At 49.2% G+C, this 17875-nt stretch overlaps 1 protein-coding gene across 3 annotated transcripts; it reads left to right on the top strand.

Moving 5' to 3' along the window:
- The first annotated feature begins 515 nt into the window (after positions 1–515).
- Positions 516–15393, top strand: RGR (retinal G protein coupled receptor). 3 transcript variants are annotated; one of them, XM_025397116.1, is made up of 7 exons: positions 516–625; positions 3039–3195; positions 4264–4385; positions 8561–8714; positions 10063–10180; positions 13928–14041; positions 14543–15393. In XM_025397116.1, exons 1-7 carry the CDS (start codon positions 547–549, stop codon positions 14672–14674), a joined length of 876 nt encoding a protein of 291 aa, XP_025252901.1. In that variant the 5' UTR covers positions 516–546; the 3' UTR covers positions 14675–15393. The 3 variants fall into 3 exon arrangements, with proteins under 3 accessions (XP_025252901.1, XP_025252900.1, XP_025252903.1); XM_025397115.1 differs by having other exon boundaries at positions 4252–4385; XM_025397118.1 differs by lacking the exon at positions 13928–14041.
- The last annotated feature ends 2482 nt before the right edge of the window (positions 15394–17875 follow it).

The following is a 17875-nucleotide window of genomic DNA, read 5'->3' as shown; positions in this document are numbered from 1 at the left end:
GTCCCACTCCAAGGTACATAACTAGTTAGTGACAGATTCAGAACCAGAAACCCATTCTCTGGTCCTATTTGGGGTTCTTCCTCTGACAACAGGTAACTTCCCAAACTTCATCCTTTCCCCAGTGCTTTGGAGTACACACATGTGAGCCTGAGGACACACGCGCCCAGGCACCGGGCTTGTCAGGAACAGCTGCGGCTCAGATCCCTCCTCCTGCTCCCCTCCCTTGGTTATGCAATTCTTTTCCAATAAGGCTCTCAGTCTCACACCATTTGGATTCCCCGACCTTAATCCTGTGCAATGGGGCTGAAATGAATGAGACAGGGCTCCATTCTGGCTTCACAAAGGCTGCATTGTCCAACTCGTGAATGGGTTCCTTCTGCTTGGACCAAGAGGACCTTTTGCAGGGGGGAGGCATCCAGAAAGAGCCCAAGGTCCAGCATAATAACGTGCATGTGCCTCCACGCACATGGGATGGCCCTTTAAAAGGGAGGGCCTGGCTGCGGGAAGCCAGAGACAGCTGGGCCACTGGCAGGAGGGAGAGTGAGGATGGCAGAGGCCAGTGCCCTGCCCACCGGCTTTGGGGAGCTCGAGGTGCTGGCTGTGGGGATGGTGCTGCTGGTGGAAGGTGAGCCAGGCAGAACCTGGGGTGCAGTGGGGGCCCAGTGGGTTCTGAGGACCCAGGCCACCAATATGGAGCTGGCAAGGAGAGGCGAGGTCCCCATATCCAGCTGGGTGTCAGGTCCCCTTGACTGCCTTCCCCTCTGTGCCTGGACTCAGGGGGTGTTCTGACAGCTGAACCTGTGAGGTGCAGCACACTGCCTGCCAAGCAGAGAGTAAGCCAGGCAAGGGTCAGGGAGGGAGGGACTTTGAGAGGGGACATCTGCCCAGGAGATGATCAAGAGCCAGGCTTTAGGACTTTTCATGTCCCTCCAGTCGGGAGGAAATTTAATCCACTCCTTAGAAATCCTACTAAGAATCCCACATAAGATCAGTCCCCTGAAAGGTTCTGGGGACAGACAGCTCTGCCACCTGCTCTTGTGTGACTGGAACCAAGTCCCTTCAGCTCTCTGCCCTCAATGCCTTGACATTCCGAATGGGTGGTTGTAAAGATTAAATTGGATAATGGGTGTAAAGTGCTAGCCTAAATAGACTCCAGGGCATTTGAATTCATTCTCTCCCATCCTCTCCAGCCCCACCACTATTTTCACTGTGTCTACTCCTATGAGCCTAAGCACTTTCCCTCTGGAGGCAACCTGGGTCCGCAAGGTACCTACCTCAACCTAGAATCCCTAAGATGCTCGCTGAGGCCAGAGCTAGAGACAGTGTCAATCCTGAATCTGCGCCAGCCCAAGCTAAGTTGAGGGAGAATGCAGCTTTGGTTCAAAGCAGACCCAGAGAAATCATCAGTCTCTAATGAGAACTGACAATGGAGAGGAAGTGACAGTCATTTGATTGGTCCTGAAGGCTCTGGACACGACTGTCTGGTGGCCCCAGCCGGTGACTCCCTTTCCTGAGAACCCTACAATCTAGCATCCCTCCAGGTCCTCAAATATGCCATAAAATTTTACCATTTTATTTTTTGGAAGGAGTTTAAATTTACATTTTTATTTCATGTTTGATGATTAGAAATGTCATTATATACATAATGCTTTGGTTTTTATGTTATTTTATTTTAAAAATATTTTTAAAATTTCAATAGCTTTGGGGGTACAAGTGATTTTTGTTTGCATCAATGAATTACATCATGGCAAATTCTGGGATTTCAGTGCACCCATCACCCGAGTAGTGTACATTGTACCTAATATGTAGGTTTTTTTAATCCCACCCCCCTCCCACCCTTCCTGTTCTCCAGTCTCCAAAGTCCATTGTGTCCTCTGAATGCCTTTGTGTACTCACAGTTTAGCTCCCACTTGTAACTGAGAACAATCAGTATTTGATTTTCCATTCCTGAGTTACTTCACTTAGAATTATGGCCTCCAGCTCCATCCAAGTTGCTGTAATAAGACATTATTTCATTCCTTTTTGTGGCTATTATTCCATGATGTATATATACTACATTTTCTTTGTCCATTCATTGGTCAGTGGGCACTCTCACTGATTTCGTATCTTTGCAATTGTGAATTGTGCCACAATAAACATAGATGTGCATGTGTGTTTTTGGCTGGATTAAATGGCAGATCTACTTTTAGTTATTCACGGAATCTCTATACTCTTTTCCATAGAGGTTGTATTAATTTACATTCCCACCAGCAGTGTATAAGCATTCCCTTTTTACCACATCCATGCCATCGATCTATTGTTTTTTGATTTTTTAATGATGGCCATTCTTGTAGGAGTAAGGTGGCATCTCATTGTACCACAGCATGTCTTTGCGCATGCTATTCCCTCCTGGAATGCTCTTCCATGCATTGTCCTGCAGGTAAGTGCTTCTCATAGTTTTGAAGGTGGGATTTTTTTTCTGTTCCTCACTTTAGATGGGGGAAGCTGAGGTTCAGAGAGCTTAAGGAGCAGCAAGCAAGGCAACCAAGCCAAAATTCAAGGTCGGGTCTCTCTGCTTCCTGAGTACGCCCCCTTCACGCTCACTTCCCTGCCTGGCGTCCTGGGCAGCTCCCAGCTCTAACATCAACTCTCCTCCTTGGAGGCTCTCTGACTTTGCTCTGCAGTCCTTGGAGAAGGCATTTTGAAATCCAAAAGGCCTGAATTCAAGTTCCAGCTCCACCACTTACTAGCTGTGTACTTAGGGCAAGTTAGCTAGTGTCTCTGAGCCTCAGTTTCCCAGCTATAAATGGAGAAGAGTATCCAAGTGAAGACTGAATGAGATGACTCATATTAAGTGCTTATCCTGGTGCCTGGTGTGTGCTAAGTGCCCGGCAGGTGTCAGTGATTATGATCGTTATAGCATGAAGCATGCTACGCTATATTGATTGTCTTTCTTGTCTGTCTGGGAGGTTGCTGATGCTCCATCCACCCCACGCACCCTGTTCTGACCCCAGCTGGGCTTCAGCAGCCCCAATGCCAGCCCCCACCCTTCGTTTCAGCTCTCTCCGGTCTCAGCCTCAATACCCTGACCATCTTCTCTTTCTGCAAGACCCCGGAGCTGCGGACTCCCTGCCACCTGCTGGTGCTGAGCTTGGCTCTTGCGGACAGTGGGATCAGCCTGAACGCCCTCATTGCAGCCACATCCAGCCTTCTCCGGTACCAGCCCCCTCCCCTGAGGTCCTGAGGTCCTGCCTGGGGCCTGACCTCTGGGTCCCGGGCAGCCAGGCCAAGGGCATTTTTACTACTTACAGAAAATTGGCCAAGGGCGGAGGGTGGGCAAGCTAAAATGGGCTGAATTCCAGATTGATTCTGAAGAATGACAGCTGATTTCTGGAAGACAGGGATTGCTGAAACCTGATGAAAGAGATGGCAGGCTGTAGAGATCAATGGTATAGGTTCTGTAACCAAGCAACCTAGGTTTGCATTCTGGCTTCATTCAGCATTTCTAGTTCTGGGCTTCTTCCATAAATAGGGTATTATTTCCTAACTCATATAGTTCGTTGGAAGTATTTACTTCTATTATGTGTAAATAACTTAAAATAATGCTTGATACCTAGGACTCTAAGTAAGTGTGAAAACAAACAGGGTTTTGGCTAGCGTCTAACACCTCCTTATACACAAACCAGGGTCTTCCATCACAGCTTCAGAAGGTGTTTATAAAATTGTTTTCTGAAGCAGACTGGACATTCTCATTCTGATTTTGGACACTGCAGACGGAGGCTGGAGCCCACCTGGATGCGCATGCTCCGTGCTGACCAGCCTGGGGGGTCTGCATCAGTGAGAATTCTTCCTCCCACAGTGAATTGAAGCTTCCACCTTTGTTTGGCCCTTTAGGCTGGGGAGGCCTGGGATCTCCCCTCTGACTTTGCCTTCATCTTCTGTGTGACCTTGGCTTCAGTATCTTTGCCTCTTTGAACCTCAGTTTCCCCACCTATCAGATACAGGCATGAGCTCTCCTGTGACAGTGGGATCTGATCACACAGAGAGAGCCTATGGCCCAACCGTGGTGCAAAGTCACCAAGCATAGAGAGTGTGCATCGGGCTCCACCCCTTCAGCCCAGTTACTTAAGCTCTAACACCTCATAGGAAAGACACCGATATTAAGGCCCTCTTTGGAGAAGCAGGGCAACATTCAGGAACGCACACTCCAGGCTGTACTTGGCAGGTGTGGGAGGTGGAAAGGGTTGGAGGAGAGGGGTCACTGGTGCCCAGTGTCTCCCACAGGCGCTGGCCCTACGGCTCAGACGGCTGCCAGGCTCACGGCTTCCAGGGCTTTGTGACAGCGTTGGCCAGCATCTGCAGCAGTGCAGCTATCGCCTGGGGGCGCTATCACCACTACTGCACCCGTATGTATCTGGGCTCCTCGAGTGGAGGGACACCGATGCAGTGTGGAGAGGATAAGAGGCAGGGCGGGGCACTCAGAACTAGCTACCGCTCCATGTTTCCCAGGGCAGGGAAGTGTGGGTGGGTGTGAGTGTGCATGCCTATCATGTGTAGGCACTCATTTCAGGAAAGGAGGGACGGTGGGAGAGTGTGCAGGAGAGCTGTTGAGGCTCTCTTGCCATCACTGCAACCTTGGGCAAGTCAGGGATCCTCTCTGAACCTTAGTCTCCTCCTCTGTGAAATGATTTTTTTTTTTTTCTTTTTGAGACGGAATTGCTCTATTGCCCAGGCTGGAGTGCAGTGGCGCGATCTTGGTTAACTGCAACCTCTGCCTCCTGGTTTCAAGCGATTCTTCTGCCTCAGCCTGCCGAGTAGCTGGGACTACAGGCGCGCGCCACCACGCCCAGCTAATTTTTGTATTTTTAGTAGACATGGGGTTTCACCATATTGGCCAGGCTGGTCTTGAACTCCTGACCTCGTGATCTACCTGTCTCAGCCTCCCAAAGTGCTGGGATTACAGGTGTGAGCCACTGCGCCTGGCTGAGATGCTTTTATTTTATTTTATTTTATTTTATTTTATTTATTTATTTTTTGAGACGGAGTCTCGCTCTGTCGCCCAGGCTGGAGTGCAGTGGCCGGATCTCAGCTCACTGCAAGCTCCGCCTCCCGGGTTCACGCCATTCTCCTGCCTCAGCCTGCCGAGTAGCTGGGACTACAGGCGCCCGCCACCTCGCCCGGCTAGTTTTTTGTATTTTTTAGTAGAGACGGGGTTTCACCATGTTAGCCAGGATGGTCTCGATCTCCTGACCTCGTGATCCGCCCGCCTCGGCCTCCCAAAGTGCTGGGATTACAGGCTTGAGCCACCGCGCCCGGCAGCTGAGATGATTTTAATAACCAATCTCAGTTTTATTTTGAAAATCAAATGAGATCAGGGATACAGAAAATGCCCTTGCAGATAGGTACTATGGAGGTGCAGAGAGGCTGGGTGTATGTGTGTAGCTGGGCATGTGCCCTGGCACCCCACCATTCCATGAGGCTTCATGAAAACTGTCCAGCTCTAGATTTCCCAATCTGCATTGTCAAATACCATCTTCATAATTGGCCATATCAGTGTACAAACTGCTCTGTTTCTCCTTGATTTTTTTTTTCTTAAAAGTGACTCATTTTTTAAAATGTAAACACCTGCTTCAAGCTCATTCTAAACAACATCTGTAATATCACAGGTTTAATGTTCTTATAATTTTAATGCAATTAAAATAAAAATCTGTTCACCCAGAGACCATCTAGAACCCTGTTCACCACCATGGGTACATAAACATGTTTTGGGGAGCTGTGGCTCAGCTAACCCTCCTAGCAAACCCTCAGCTCACAGCCTTGGAAGCAGAGGCACAGAGAAGTTAAGCAGCTTGCCTAGGGTCACACAGCTACTAAGGGCAGAGCTGACACTGGGCATGACCTGGTACCTCCAAGTCCTGAGCTATGAATTTGCTCAGCACAGAGGCTGCTGTGAGGTCTATGGCCAGCACAGCCTCAAGCCGTGGCATGGCCTCTTTGGAATCCACAGAACTTCCCTTGCCATAGTCACATGTACAGCCCCCTTCCCTGCAAAGTCACTGCCCGTCATGGGTCTCTCCAGGCCAAAATGCTTCCATCGGTCTCATCATTTTGAGTGGCAATAGTTTAGCCTTCCTGTCCACCTGGCCTCAGAGCGCTTCTCCCACTACTTCCATCCCAGCCCCCACCCCAGTGATCCCTTGGACCATCTGACACACACACACACACACACACACACACACACACCCCACCTTCTCAGACAGCAACAGGCTTCTCTGCCTCAATATAGAACAGTTAATCCCTACGCCAGAGGCCTTAGATCACAGCCCTTTCTATACTGAGAGCATGGCAGAGCAGTGTGAAGGCAGGCAAAGGGGAATGAGGAGGTCTGAATTCATCTACTCCATCCCTGGGTGGTTGTAGGCATGTCACCTTGGCCATCTGTTTCTAAAGCTGAAAGTCTGAGGCAGCACAAGGGTCCAGGTAGATATTCATTATTATGCCCACAGAGAATTGCTTGAACCTGGAAGGCAGAGGTTGCAGTGAGCCGAGATGGCACCACTGCACTCCAGCCTGGGCAACAGAATGAGACCATGCTTCAATAAAACAAAAACACAAACAAAAACAAACAAACAAACAAAAACAGGAAGAAGAAAAGGCCAGGCACGGTGGCTCATGCCTGTAATCTCAACACTTTGGGAGGCTGAGGTGGGCAAATCACTTGAGGTCAGGAGTCCGAGACCAGCCTGGCCAACATAGTGAAACCCCATCTCTACTAAAAATATACAAATTAGCTGGGCATGGTGGCATGAGCCTGTAATTCCAGCTACTTGAGAGGCTGAGGAAGGAGAATCGCTTGAACCAGGGAGGCAGAAGTTGCAGTGAGCCGAGATCACGCCACTGCACTCCAGCCTGAGTGACAGAGCAAGACTCTGCCTCAAAAAGATTTTTTTTAAAAGATTGGCAGAACTGACCTCTTGACTATATCGAGTCTTCCTATCCATGCACATATTTATTGTGCCCACAGTTGGGGTGGGAGGTGTCTTAGTCTGCCCAGGCTCCTATAATAGAATGTTATAGACTGGGTGGCTTGAACAATAGAAATTTATTTCTCAGTTATTCAGGCTGGGAAGTCCAAATTCAAGGTGTCAGCATGGACAGGTTCGTTGAGGGCTTGCTTCTTGATTTATAGATGTTCACCTTCTTGCCATGTCCTCACATAAAAAGAGAGATTGTCACTTTTGTGTTCCTTCTTTTATTTTTTTGAAACAGAGTCTCACTCTATTGCCCAGGCTAGAATGTAGTGGCACCATCTCAGTACACTGCAACCTCCACCTTCTGGGTTCAAGTGATTCTCTACCTCAGCCTCTTGAGTAGCTGGGACTACAGGCGCATGCACCACGTCCAGTTAATTGTGTCCCTTCTTATAAGGGCACTAATCACATCATGGGGGCTCCACCCTTATGGACTAGTTATATCCCAAAGGCCCCACCTCCAAATGCCATCACACTGGGGATTAGGGCTTCAACATATAAATTTGAGGGGACATGAACATTCAGTACATATCAGAAGGTCACATCCAAGCAAACTCCATCTGGAACCATATCAGTAGACGCAAAGTGTCAGATGAGGGAGGTTGTAGATGTGCTCTTCTCTCCTGATCAAAACCCACCTAGAGACCTGTCCTCTGCCCTGGGATCTTAGACACAAAGGAGTATGACAATAAACAGTAGACAGAGGAGGGCACCTGTGAAGTGCATCCTGAAGCCAGATCCAGGAGGAACCACTGGATGGGAAGGACCCAGTGACACTGCAGCAGAGAGGGGGCTTCAGGGAAGGGATCAGAGGAGGTCAAATCAGCATGACTGGTTCACATCAAAAGATGCTGCTGGGACCCAGCCTCTGCCTTTGGCACTGAGATTGAGCCCCAACCCCCGAGTCAAGCATTCTCAGAGGGTATCCTGGAAGCAGGGGCAGTGGCCTGATTCTGAGCAAGTGCTGAGGATGGTAGTAGGTCCAGACTTCTGCCTCCATCCCCTATGACCCTCACCTGAACCCCTGCCCATGCTTCTTCCTGAACTTTGGCTTTGAAAACACATCTGTCTCTTTGCCATTCCCTCCTTGTCTCTGTCCTCTGAAGAAGATGGTGTAGTGTGTCTATTTGGAGACCTTCACCATCCATTATCTATTTCATGCTTCATAACAATCCTCTGAGCAACTCATTATCATTCCCCTTGTGGCAAGGATTATCATTCCCCTTGTGGGCGAGAACACTGGGGCTCAGAGAAGCTTTTCACTTGCCTGAGGCCCTGAGTTATTAAGCATCAGAGCTGCGGTTCTCATTTTGGTGAGTTGCTTAGTTAATCCCCTTCTCAGCCTCAATTTTTTAGACCATGACACAGGGATAAGAAAACCTCCTTCTGGCAGGATGTGGTGACTCAATCCTGTAATCCCAGCACTATGGGAGACTGAGGTGGGTGGATCACTCGAAGGGACACTCTTCAAGATAGGGAAGTCCATTCTTTCTCACTCTACCAGGCCATCTCCCCCTCACAACCTCCTCTTCGTCCTCTGTCCTGGGCAGGCAGCCAGCTGGCCTGGAACTCGGCCATCTCTCTGGTGCTCTTCGTGTGGCTGTCTTCTACCTTCTGGGCAGCCTTGCCCCTCCTGGGTTGGGGCCACTATGACTATGAGCCACTGGGGACATGCTGCACTCTGGACTACTCCAAAGGGGACAGGTGAGGTGGGAGGAGCAGCTTCGAGGCTCCTATCCGTGGGAATCTTGGCTTTGAAATCCTATGACAAGGGTGCCCCAGCTGAAAATCCAAATGGGAAAATGTGAATGTTTGCCAGATAATCTCAACTCCTTAGTCATGATACCTACATGTAGGCAGACATTGGGACTGGAAAAAGCCTGTTCTGAAAACTGGCCGGGTGATGGGAATGCTATGAAAATTGGGACCCAGAGTTGAACCCAAAAAAAGACATCATACAGGGAGCCATTGGCTTGTGTCAGTGATAACAGTCACCAAGCCACACCACCTCTTTGCCGTCTTCAGCACAGTCAGCCATCATGGCTCTGACCTCATCAGTTTCTAGAGGGTGCCATACCCTTGGCACAATAGATTCAAAGAACATTATGGTCCTTCCACTGGGAGGGAATGCCCTGAGCATATGCTATGAGGCAATCCCTGGAGAAATAGAACTGAATGCAAGAGGGTCCCCACCCTCATGGGGCTTGTGTTCTGGTACTGCCCCATCAGGCGGCTCTAGGGAGACAAGGGCTTAGGGGGATCCTTTAGAAACTGCCTTGAGGAATGGTCACATGGGCTCCAGCCCCTCTTGCTTCTACTAGAGCCACGTTGCATTCATCTGCTTTACCCATGGTGTTTAATCATGAGGCATCTGCACTGGACGACAGGCTTTCCAGGTGATGCCTTTTTGAGAATGCTGGGCTTGGTCCAAGTGTCCCTCCATGGCCCTCCCCAGCCAGGGTCCAGTCCTTCCAGCTGCCCCTCCCTGGTGTACAGCTCCAAGGTGACATAGTCTTCCCTTCAGAAAATGGGAATCTGCCTCCCTGGGACTCCCACCATTCCCTTCACCTCCCCATGACCACTACCTGGGAACCCAGGCTCTTCTGTGGTCCCTTCAACCATTTCTTCAGTGACGTAGTATCCAATCTTCTTGTTATCCAGTCTCCTTTTAAAACCTTTGGGCCTAGAATGCTCCTTGAGTGTTCCTTCCTCTTGGTCCACTGACATCCCCACCATTGGGTGAACATGTTTCCCAAACTAAAATTTCCCATTCTTCATGCTTGGGGGACAAACAGGAAAGCAGGGCTAAGCACTTGAACAAGAAACAGGCCTCTTCCTCCTCGGAGCTCCCTGGCTTCTAAAGGCAAGTTCTAGGGGGACCTCGTAGCTCCCAAAGGGAATTTACCTGGGACCCGGGAGCAATCACACTGAGTACTTGTGTGAATGGAGCATTTCCCCACATCCGATCATCGAGAGCAGAGCTGGTGGGTCCTTGAGGGCAGCTGACCATCCCTGAGAGCTGACCCCAATCCTCCATCCGCTCTCCCTGTAGAAACTTCACCAGCTTCCTCTTCACCATGTCCTTCTTCAACTTTGCCATGCCCCTCTTCATCACGATCACGTCCTACAGTCTCATGGAGCAGAAACTGGGGAAGAGCGGTCATCTCCAGGTAAGGACCCCTCCCGGAGTGTTATCTGACGGTGCGGCGCAGCCCCAGGCTCTTGGTGTCCCGAATGAAGAATTGGATGTGACACACACAAATAGCAAAGCAAATATTCATTGCTTTTGCAGCAAAGCAAAGCAGCAAAAGTTTATTCAGCACAGTATTACACTCTCAGAGAGGGGAGGGCGGACCGATCTCTGCGAAGTGAGATCAGCACCAGTTTGGTGTATTTTGGGTTCTTTTATGTGTTTATTTTTCTTCTTCCCAAGGCTGCCTAATCTCTAGCCAGCGTCTGCCTTTTGATTGATAGGTTACTTAGTCGCTTTGGCCCTTGTGTGATTGCCTGTCACCTCCATCCCATAATCTTAAGTACATGCATGATACGCAGTCCATATGCATGAGCCTTAATGAGCTTATTATCATACAGGGTCATTTTAAGGATACTTTTTCTCTCTAATGCACATGCCCATCTCTGAGGAACTGCTCCTGACAGGTTTGGTCCAGATCTAGCCGGCCATGGGAGCTTCTTACTCACTTTTTAATCTTATTTTTGTTTTGGTTGCTCAACTTCTGTTTCTTGTCTTGCTTCTTGCTCACCGCCTCTTCACCTTGCTTCTGCTCCTACTTATTCTGCCCTTTAACCTCCAATTCCCTCTGCTAGTCTCCTGACTCAAGAGCAGCAGAAATTTCTCGGCTCCACTCAGGGACACCAGGGAATATGAACAATGTACAGCAACCAGGGGTTTTCTGCGTTTTCAATGATCAAGAGAAAATCCAGCTTGTGCACAGCATAGGATGTTAGAACTGGAAACTACCCTCCCTTTGCTCAGATCGCTAAGGCCTGGGGAGCAAGGATCAGGACTGCTCAGATTCACCCAGACCTGGTAACTCTGGCGACCAGGGCTCCCTGCCGGACACCATCCCTGCTGTTCCACTTAATTCTTGCCAAAGATCTGAGGTTTGGCACAAAGTTACAGTCTTTTTAAATGCTGCTTTTAAAGTGCTTTGAGATGTTTAATTTAATCACAGTCACAGGGTGGTGTCCAAAAGATAAAAATCAAACCTATAAGCACATTTGTCCAAGAAATATAGTACTTCAAAATAAGCCCTCCTAGCCATTTTTAAATTTCTGCGTTACTATTCCCTTGCCACGGTTTTATTTTAACTTGGTCACCTGGATGACCTCTAACAAAGGAGTCCTAACAAGCAACAAAGATTAGAACAAATTTAGATCTTAGTATTATTTCATCTTTGCAACCACTCTATGAGGAAGGAGGTTTTCTCTTTTTTTTTTTTTTAGTTTTTTTTTTTTTTTTTTTTTTGAGTGGGAGTCTCACTCTGTCGCCCAGGCTGGAGTGCAGTGGCCGGATCTCAGCTCATTGCAAGCTCTGCCTCCCGGGTTTACGCCGTTCTCCTGCCTCAGCCTCCCGAGTAGCTGGGACTACAGGCGCCCGCCACCTCGCCCGGCTAGGTTTTTTTTTTTGTATTTTTTAGTAGAGATGGGGTTTCACCGTGTTAGCCAGGATGGTCTCGATCTCTTGACCTCGTGATCCGCCCGTCTCGGCCTCCCAAAGTGCTGGGATTACAGGCTTGAGCCACCGCGCCCGGCCTTTTTTTTAGTTTTTTGAGACGGAGTTTTGCTCTTGTCCCCCAGGCTGGAGCGCAATGGCGCAATCTCGGCTCACCACAACTTCCACCTCCCGGGTTCAAGCGATTCTCCTTCCTCAGCTTCCCGAGTACCTGGGATTATAGGCATGTGCCACCACACCCAGCTAATTTTGTATTTTTGGTAGAGACGGGGTTTCTCCATGTTGGTCAGGCTGGTTTCAAACTTCCGATCTCAGGTGATCCGCCTGCCTCTGCCTCCTAAAGTGTTGGGATTATAGGCATAAGCCGCTGTGCCCAGTCTTCTCTTTTCTTTTCTTTTCTTTTTTTCTTTTGAGACAAGGTCTTACTCTGTTGCCCAGGCTGGCGTGCAATGGCAATCTCGGCTCACTGCAACCTCCGTCTCCCGGGTTCAAGCGATTCTCCTGACTCAGCCTCCCTAGTAGCTGGGATTACAGGCATCCGCCACCATGCCTGGCCAATTTTTGTATCTTTTGTATCTGTTGGCCAGGCTGGTCTTGAACTCCTGACCTCAGGTGATCCACCCATTTCGGCCTTCCAAAGTGCTGGGATTACACGCTTGAGCCACCGCGCCCGGCCAGAAGGAGGTTTTCTTATCCCTGTGTTGTGGACTGAAAAATTGAGGTTGAGATGGGCGTTAACTAAGCAACTCACCAAAAGCCACACACCTGGATTCAAACTTAGGTCTGGGACTCCACCACCCACGTGGTCAATCACAGTGCATGAAAGAAACTCTCTTTTTTTTTTTTTTTTTAAGTCACTTCATCTGCCACTTTATTTATTGTAAATTGGAAAAGGACTGTGCAAATCTATTTTAGCTGCAGCCCCGATGCTCCCCCGAGGTCAGAAGGAGCGAAAGGACTTTGCTGGGACCAGAATCCAGTCCCCTGGCTTCCAGCTGGCAGCTAGCATAGGCGCCGCCTCCAGGCTGTCCTCCGCGATGCCTGTCCCAAACCCTGTCTGGAGGCGCAAAGTTCACATTTATTGGAGGCACAGGCAGCCGGGAGACAAGGGTGCCACCATGATCTCCTCATTTTTCTGGGTTGACTTTAAACCATTGTCTCTGGTGGGCATCGTCAAGGTCACACGCAGGGGTCCGGGGACCTCATCCCAAGCTAAGCGGCTTCCGGAGACCGCACAGCCTCTCCAGGGGATTCCAATTCTCACGGCCTCGGCTCCCGGGAGGGCCCCGCAGTGCTGAGCTCCCTTCCCCCCACCCCCAAATAAGGGACAATTAAGAGAGAAAAAAAGTCTCTTGGTCAACATATTTTAAAAATCCAAGATGGAAGAAAATATGTTCTCTTCCAACTTAATCACCCTCTTTGTTAAAGAAAGTCATGTCAGCGAGAAAACAGGCAAGAACTTTAGCGTCAGAATTTGCACGTTCGCGTGTGTGTTGGGGGGGGGCGGGGGCAGGTATCCGGCCGCTCCCGCTGAAATTAAAGCGCGAGTCTTGCGCCCCCTCATGGCGCCACGCGGCACCCCAGCGTCTCCCGCTCTCCGGACAAGCCCCGTGCCCGCTGATTATATTTCACATTGGGAGCCCAGACAGGGTGGTCTCGCCAGGTGGCTGTAGCTGTGGATGACCAGTTGGTTCTAGGACTGAGGCCTGAGGGCAGCTCAGCCTGGGGCCCCTTGAGCACGCAGTCACAGAGCCCAGGATTCCTCTTAAAGAGCGCAGACCCGGGCCAGGCACAGTGGCTCATGCCTGGAATCCCAGCACGTTGGAAGGCTGAAGGAGGAGGATCCCTGGAGCCCAGGAATTCGAGACCAGCCTAGGAAATATAGTGAGACCCTGTCTGTATTTGACAAACAAACAAAGAGTACAACCCAGGAGGAAGCTCATTATCCACCCAGTCTCGACCTCCAGCCACGTCAGGTATTATCAGGCCATTTTACAGACACAGCAACTGAGGTCAGGCAAGCTTAAATAAAAGGCTTAAGGTCACACAGTCTTAAACAACAGAGAGGCCCATCTGGTCCCAAGTTCCCCTGCAAACTCAGCTCCCTCCTGAAGCCTGGTTCATGCTGCCCAGCCCCGCTGACTGCTGACCTGGTCTTCTCGGCCGCATGGGGCTGTGGGCCACCTGGAGCAAGCTGACATCTCCTGCCACAATTTCTCCCCAGGTAAACACCACTCTGCCAGCAAGGACGCTGCTGCTCGGCTGGGGCCCCTATGCCATCCTGTATCTATACGCAGTCATCGCAGACGTGACTTCCATCTCCCCCAAACTGCAGATGGTACAGATACTTCTAGTACCCAAAGCTAGACCCCTCTCAGTCTTTGTGTCTCTGTCTCACCTCATCTCACTTTCTGGAGTTATGGCCTCTGTGTCAGTCTCTTCCTCTCTGTGTTTCTTCCTTTGGATACTCACAATGCATAGAGCATTAGTTTGCCTCCCTAATCCCCTACCTCGTCCCTGAGTCATACCAGGCTGCTACTTGACATTGCCCAAACCTCATGTGAGATGACAGGGACAGCCAGCCAGATGGTGCAGATAAGGACTCTGTGACTAGGGGTTGAGATTGGAACCCAGGCTGGGAGCAGGTGGGTCTGGGCAAGAGTATGACTCCATGGGCTCCATGAGCCATGAATCTCTGCCAACTAGTCAGGGAAGGCTCCAAGGCTGCAGAACTAAATGATTGGCAGCTGCAGGTGGGGGTGACTGGGGTCGCCAGGTGGGACCAGAGAGAGGAGCAGTGGCTTTGAAGCTTCTTTTCTGGACTTTTCTGCCACAACAGGTGCCCGCCCTCATTGCCAAAATGGTGCCTACAATCAATGCCATCAACTATGCCCTGGGCAATGAAATGGTCTGCAGGGGGATCTGGCAGTGCCTCTCACCGCAGAAGAGCGAGAAGGACCGAGCCAAGTGAGCCTACCATCCTGGACTGAGCCCCAGGCCGGGAGGCTGCCCCAGGAGTCCTGCCCAGCAGCCTCAGCGGCCAAGCCCAGACACTCACCCACCTTCCCTAATGGCCCCGTGGAGCCTGGCCCTAGGCTGGACACAAGGATTCAGAAAGACACCAGGCTGCACAGAAAGAGCCAGATGGACCTGAGTGTTGATCATAGCCTTCTACACTCGAGGCTGAGAGGCTTCAGGAAAGTCACTCCTTTTTAAAAATAATAATAAATTTAAGGGGGTACATTGCAGTTTTGCTACGTGGATAGATTGCCTAGTGGTGAAGTCTGGGCTTTTAGTGTAACCATCACCCTAATAATATACATCATACCCATTAAGTAATTTCTCACCCCTCACCCCCTGCCACCTTGTCACCCTTCTGAGTCTCCGATGTCTATTATTCTACACTCTGTGTCCATGTGTATACATTATTTAGCTCCCACTTACAAGTGAGAACATGTGGTATTTGACTTTCTGTTTTAGAGTTATTTCACTTAAAAGAATGACCTCCAGTTTCATCCATGTTGCTGCAAAAGACATGATCTCATTCTTTTTTATGGCAGTGTAGTGTTCCATTCCATACACACACACACACACACACACACACACACACACACACATTTTCTTTAACCAATCATCTGTTGATGGATTGATTCCATATCTTTGCTACTGTAAACAGTGCTGTGATAAGCATACAAGTGCAGGTTTCTTTTTGATATACTGATTTCTTTTCCTTTGTGTAGATACCAATAGTAGGACTGCTGGATCAAATGATAGCTCTATTTTTAAGACAGTATGGAGAAATCACCATACTGTTTTCCATAGGGGCTGTACTAATTTACACTCCCACCAACAGTGTGTAGGTGTTCTCTTTTCTCTGCATCCTTACCAATATCTGTTATTTTTTGACTTTTTAATAATAGCCATTCTCACTGGTGTGAGATAAGATCTCACTATGGTTTTAATTTCCATTTCTCTTGATGACTTTTGATGTTGAGCATTTTTTCATATGCCTCTTAGCCACCTGGCATGTATTCTTTTTGAAAAAAAATATCTATTCATATCTTTTGCCCACTTTTTAATGACATTATTTGGATTTTTTTTTTTGTTGCGTTGTTTGAGTTTCTTATATATTCTGGATAACAGTCCCCTACTGGATACATAGTTTGCAAATATTTTTTCCTGTTCTGCAGGTTGTTCATTCTGTTGATGGTTTATTTTGCTGTAAAAAACTTTTTTAGTTTAATTAAGTCCCATTTGTCTATTTTTTGTTTTGTTGCTTGTGCTTTTAAGGTTTCTGTCATGAATTCTTTGCCTAGATCAATGCCCAGAAGAGTTTTTCCTAGATTTTCTTCTAAGATTTTTATAGTGTCAGTTCTTACACTTAAGTCTTTAACCCATCTTGAGTTGATTTTTTTTTTTTTAAGTCGGAGTCCTGCTCTGTCGCCCAGGCTGAAGTACAGTAGTGCTATCATAGCTCACTGCAACCCTTGCCTTCCAGGTTTAAGCAGTTCTCATGCCTCAGCCTCCTGAGTAGCTGGGATTACAGGCATGCGCCACTATGCCTGGCTAATTTTTTGTGTTTTTAGTAGGGACAGGGTTTCACCATGTTGGACAGGCTGTTCTCAAATTCCTGACCTCGAGTGATCCACCCGCCTCGGCCTCCCAAAGTGATGGGATTACAAGCATGAGCCACTGTGTCTATCCTTGAGTTGATTTTTATATATGGTGAGAGATATGTGTCCAGTTTCATTCTTCTGCATATGGCAATTTAATTTTCCCAGCACCGTTTATTGAAAAGGGTGTCCTAACATCACTCCTTCTAAACCTTCTAACCCTTAACATAAGGATGTTAATGCGGACTTCACAGGGTTGTTGTGAGGCTTGAAGATAACGTGTACTCACTAAGCATATAGAAAATACTCATTAAAACAGAGCTGTTCGTTAAGTCTTGGCCATGCCCTCCAGGGACTCAGTCTTACATAGAAAGGGGTAAAAGCCCCAGGGTTTGCTTGTGGGAACTCAAGCCAGGCTGCCAGCATCCAAACACCACGTATTAAATCGTGATCTGCTGCCTGTCACTTCCTCTGCCTGTGCATCGTTTCCCAAGTTGGGAAGTGAGATGACGGCAATGGCAACTTGACTACACAGAAAGGACCAGAACATTCCCTGGCATGGTAAGTGCTCACGGAGTATCAGCCACCAGCACATGCCAGTCAAAGACAGCCTCTGGTAATATGGGGCTTGGCCTGCACATTGTTTTAAAATGTTTTGAGGTTCGTTGCCAACATTTAAAAATCAGGAAAATTTATTTAAATCCAGATGTCAGAAGGTGAGGCTACCTTCCTACATGGTTACAGTTTGCAGAGCTCAGGGCAGCTTGGCCCTTTGCCCAGGACACATGCTCTTCTGTCAGCTGCAGTGCCTGTGTCCCCTGTGGATCTTGTGAGCCTCTGGGTTTGTGACAAGAGCCATCCCGGGTCCCCAAGCGAAGGAGACGAGGCCAAATACATCAGCGTCCTCATCTGTGCTCAGAGGAGAGGCAGGGAGGAAGGTGGTTTGGTCAGGCTGCTTTCAGGGATGGCTTAAGCTCAAGCCCTGCATTCCCAGGCTTCCTGCAGGAGGGAAAGGAGAGCTTGGCGAAGGCCACCCTGGCCTGGGTTGGCAAGAGATGGGAAGGGCTGAAGCAGCACCTGGTGGGGAATGACCACAGTCCTGCCTGAAGCTACTCACTTCAGAAGCCCCACGTCTGCCCACACCCCCATTTCCTGCTCATGGAGTGGGCTTGGGGACACTCATCACCTTCAGGCTCTTCTGCCCATGTTCCCAAGCACTGTTAGGATCTTTATCCCCTGTGACAGACACTGTGTGCAGGGCCTCTCCTCTGCCCTCCTTCCCACCTACCCCACAACCTCCCCTGCACCCCTGCCTTCTTTTAAGCAGCTCAGCTGCCTCTGGGAGAAGAGGACAAAGGAGGTGGCTGAATCCTGTCTGCAGTCCACCTCCCCGTGGGCCCTTGGCACAGTCACTGAGCTGGCATAGGAATCAAAGTCCACCCATCCCTGGCACTTGGCCAGGCAGAAGTCAGACCACAGCCCTCAAAGGCCTAAATCCTTCTCAGACTCGCTTTGCTCTGCCCAACCCCTATGGTGATGGATTCACAGCCCTCAAGCTC

This window comes from Theropithecus gelada, chromosome 9, assembly GCF_003255815.1.
Source record: "Theropithecus gelada isolate Dixy chromosome 9, Tgel_1.0, whole genome shotgun sequence".
NCBI lineage: Eukaryota > Metazoa > Chordata > Mammalia > Primates > Cercopithecidae > Theropithecus > Theropithecus gelada.
This window is presented reverse-complemented; position numbering and strand designations above follow the sequence as displayed.

Coding starts and splice junctions, on each gene's coding strand:
- RGR (XM_025397115.1), top strand. CDS start 547: ATGGCAGAGGCCAGTGCCCTGCCCACCGGCTTTGGGGAGCTCGAGGTG. Junction 626..3,038: donor GATGGTGCTGCTGGTGGAAG/GTGAGCCAGGCA, acceptor CCTTCGTTTCAG/CTCTCTCCGGTCTCAGCCTC. Junction 14,042..14,542: donor TCTCCCCCAAACTGCAGATG/GTACAGATACTT, acceptor CTGCCACAACAG/GTGCCCGCCCTCATTGCCAA.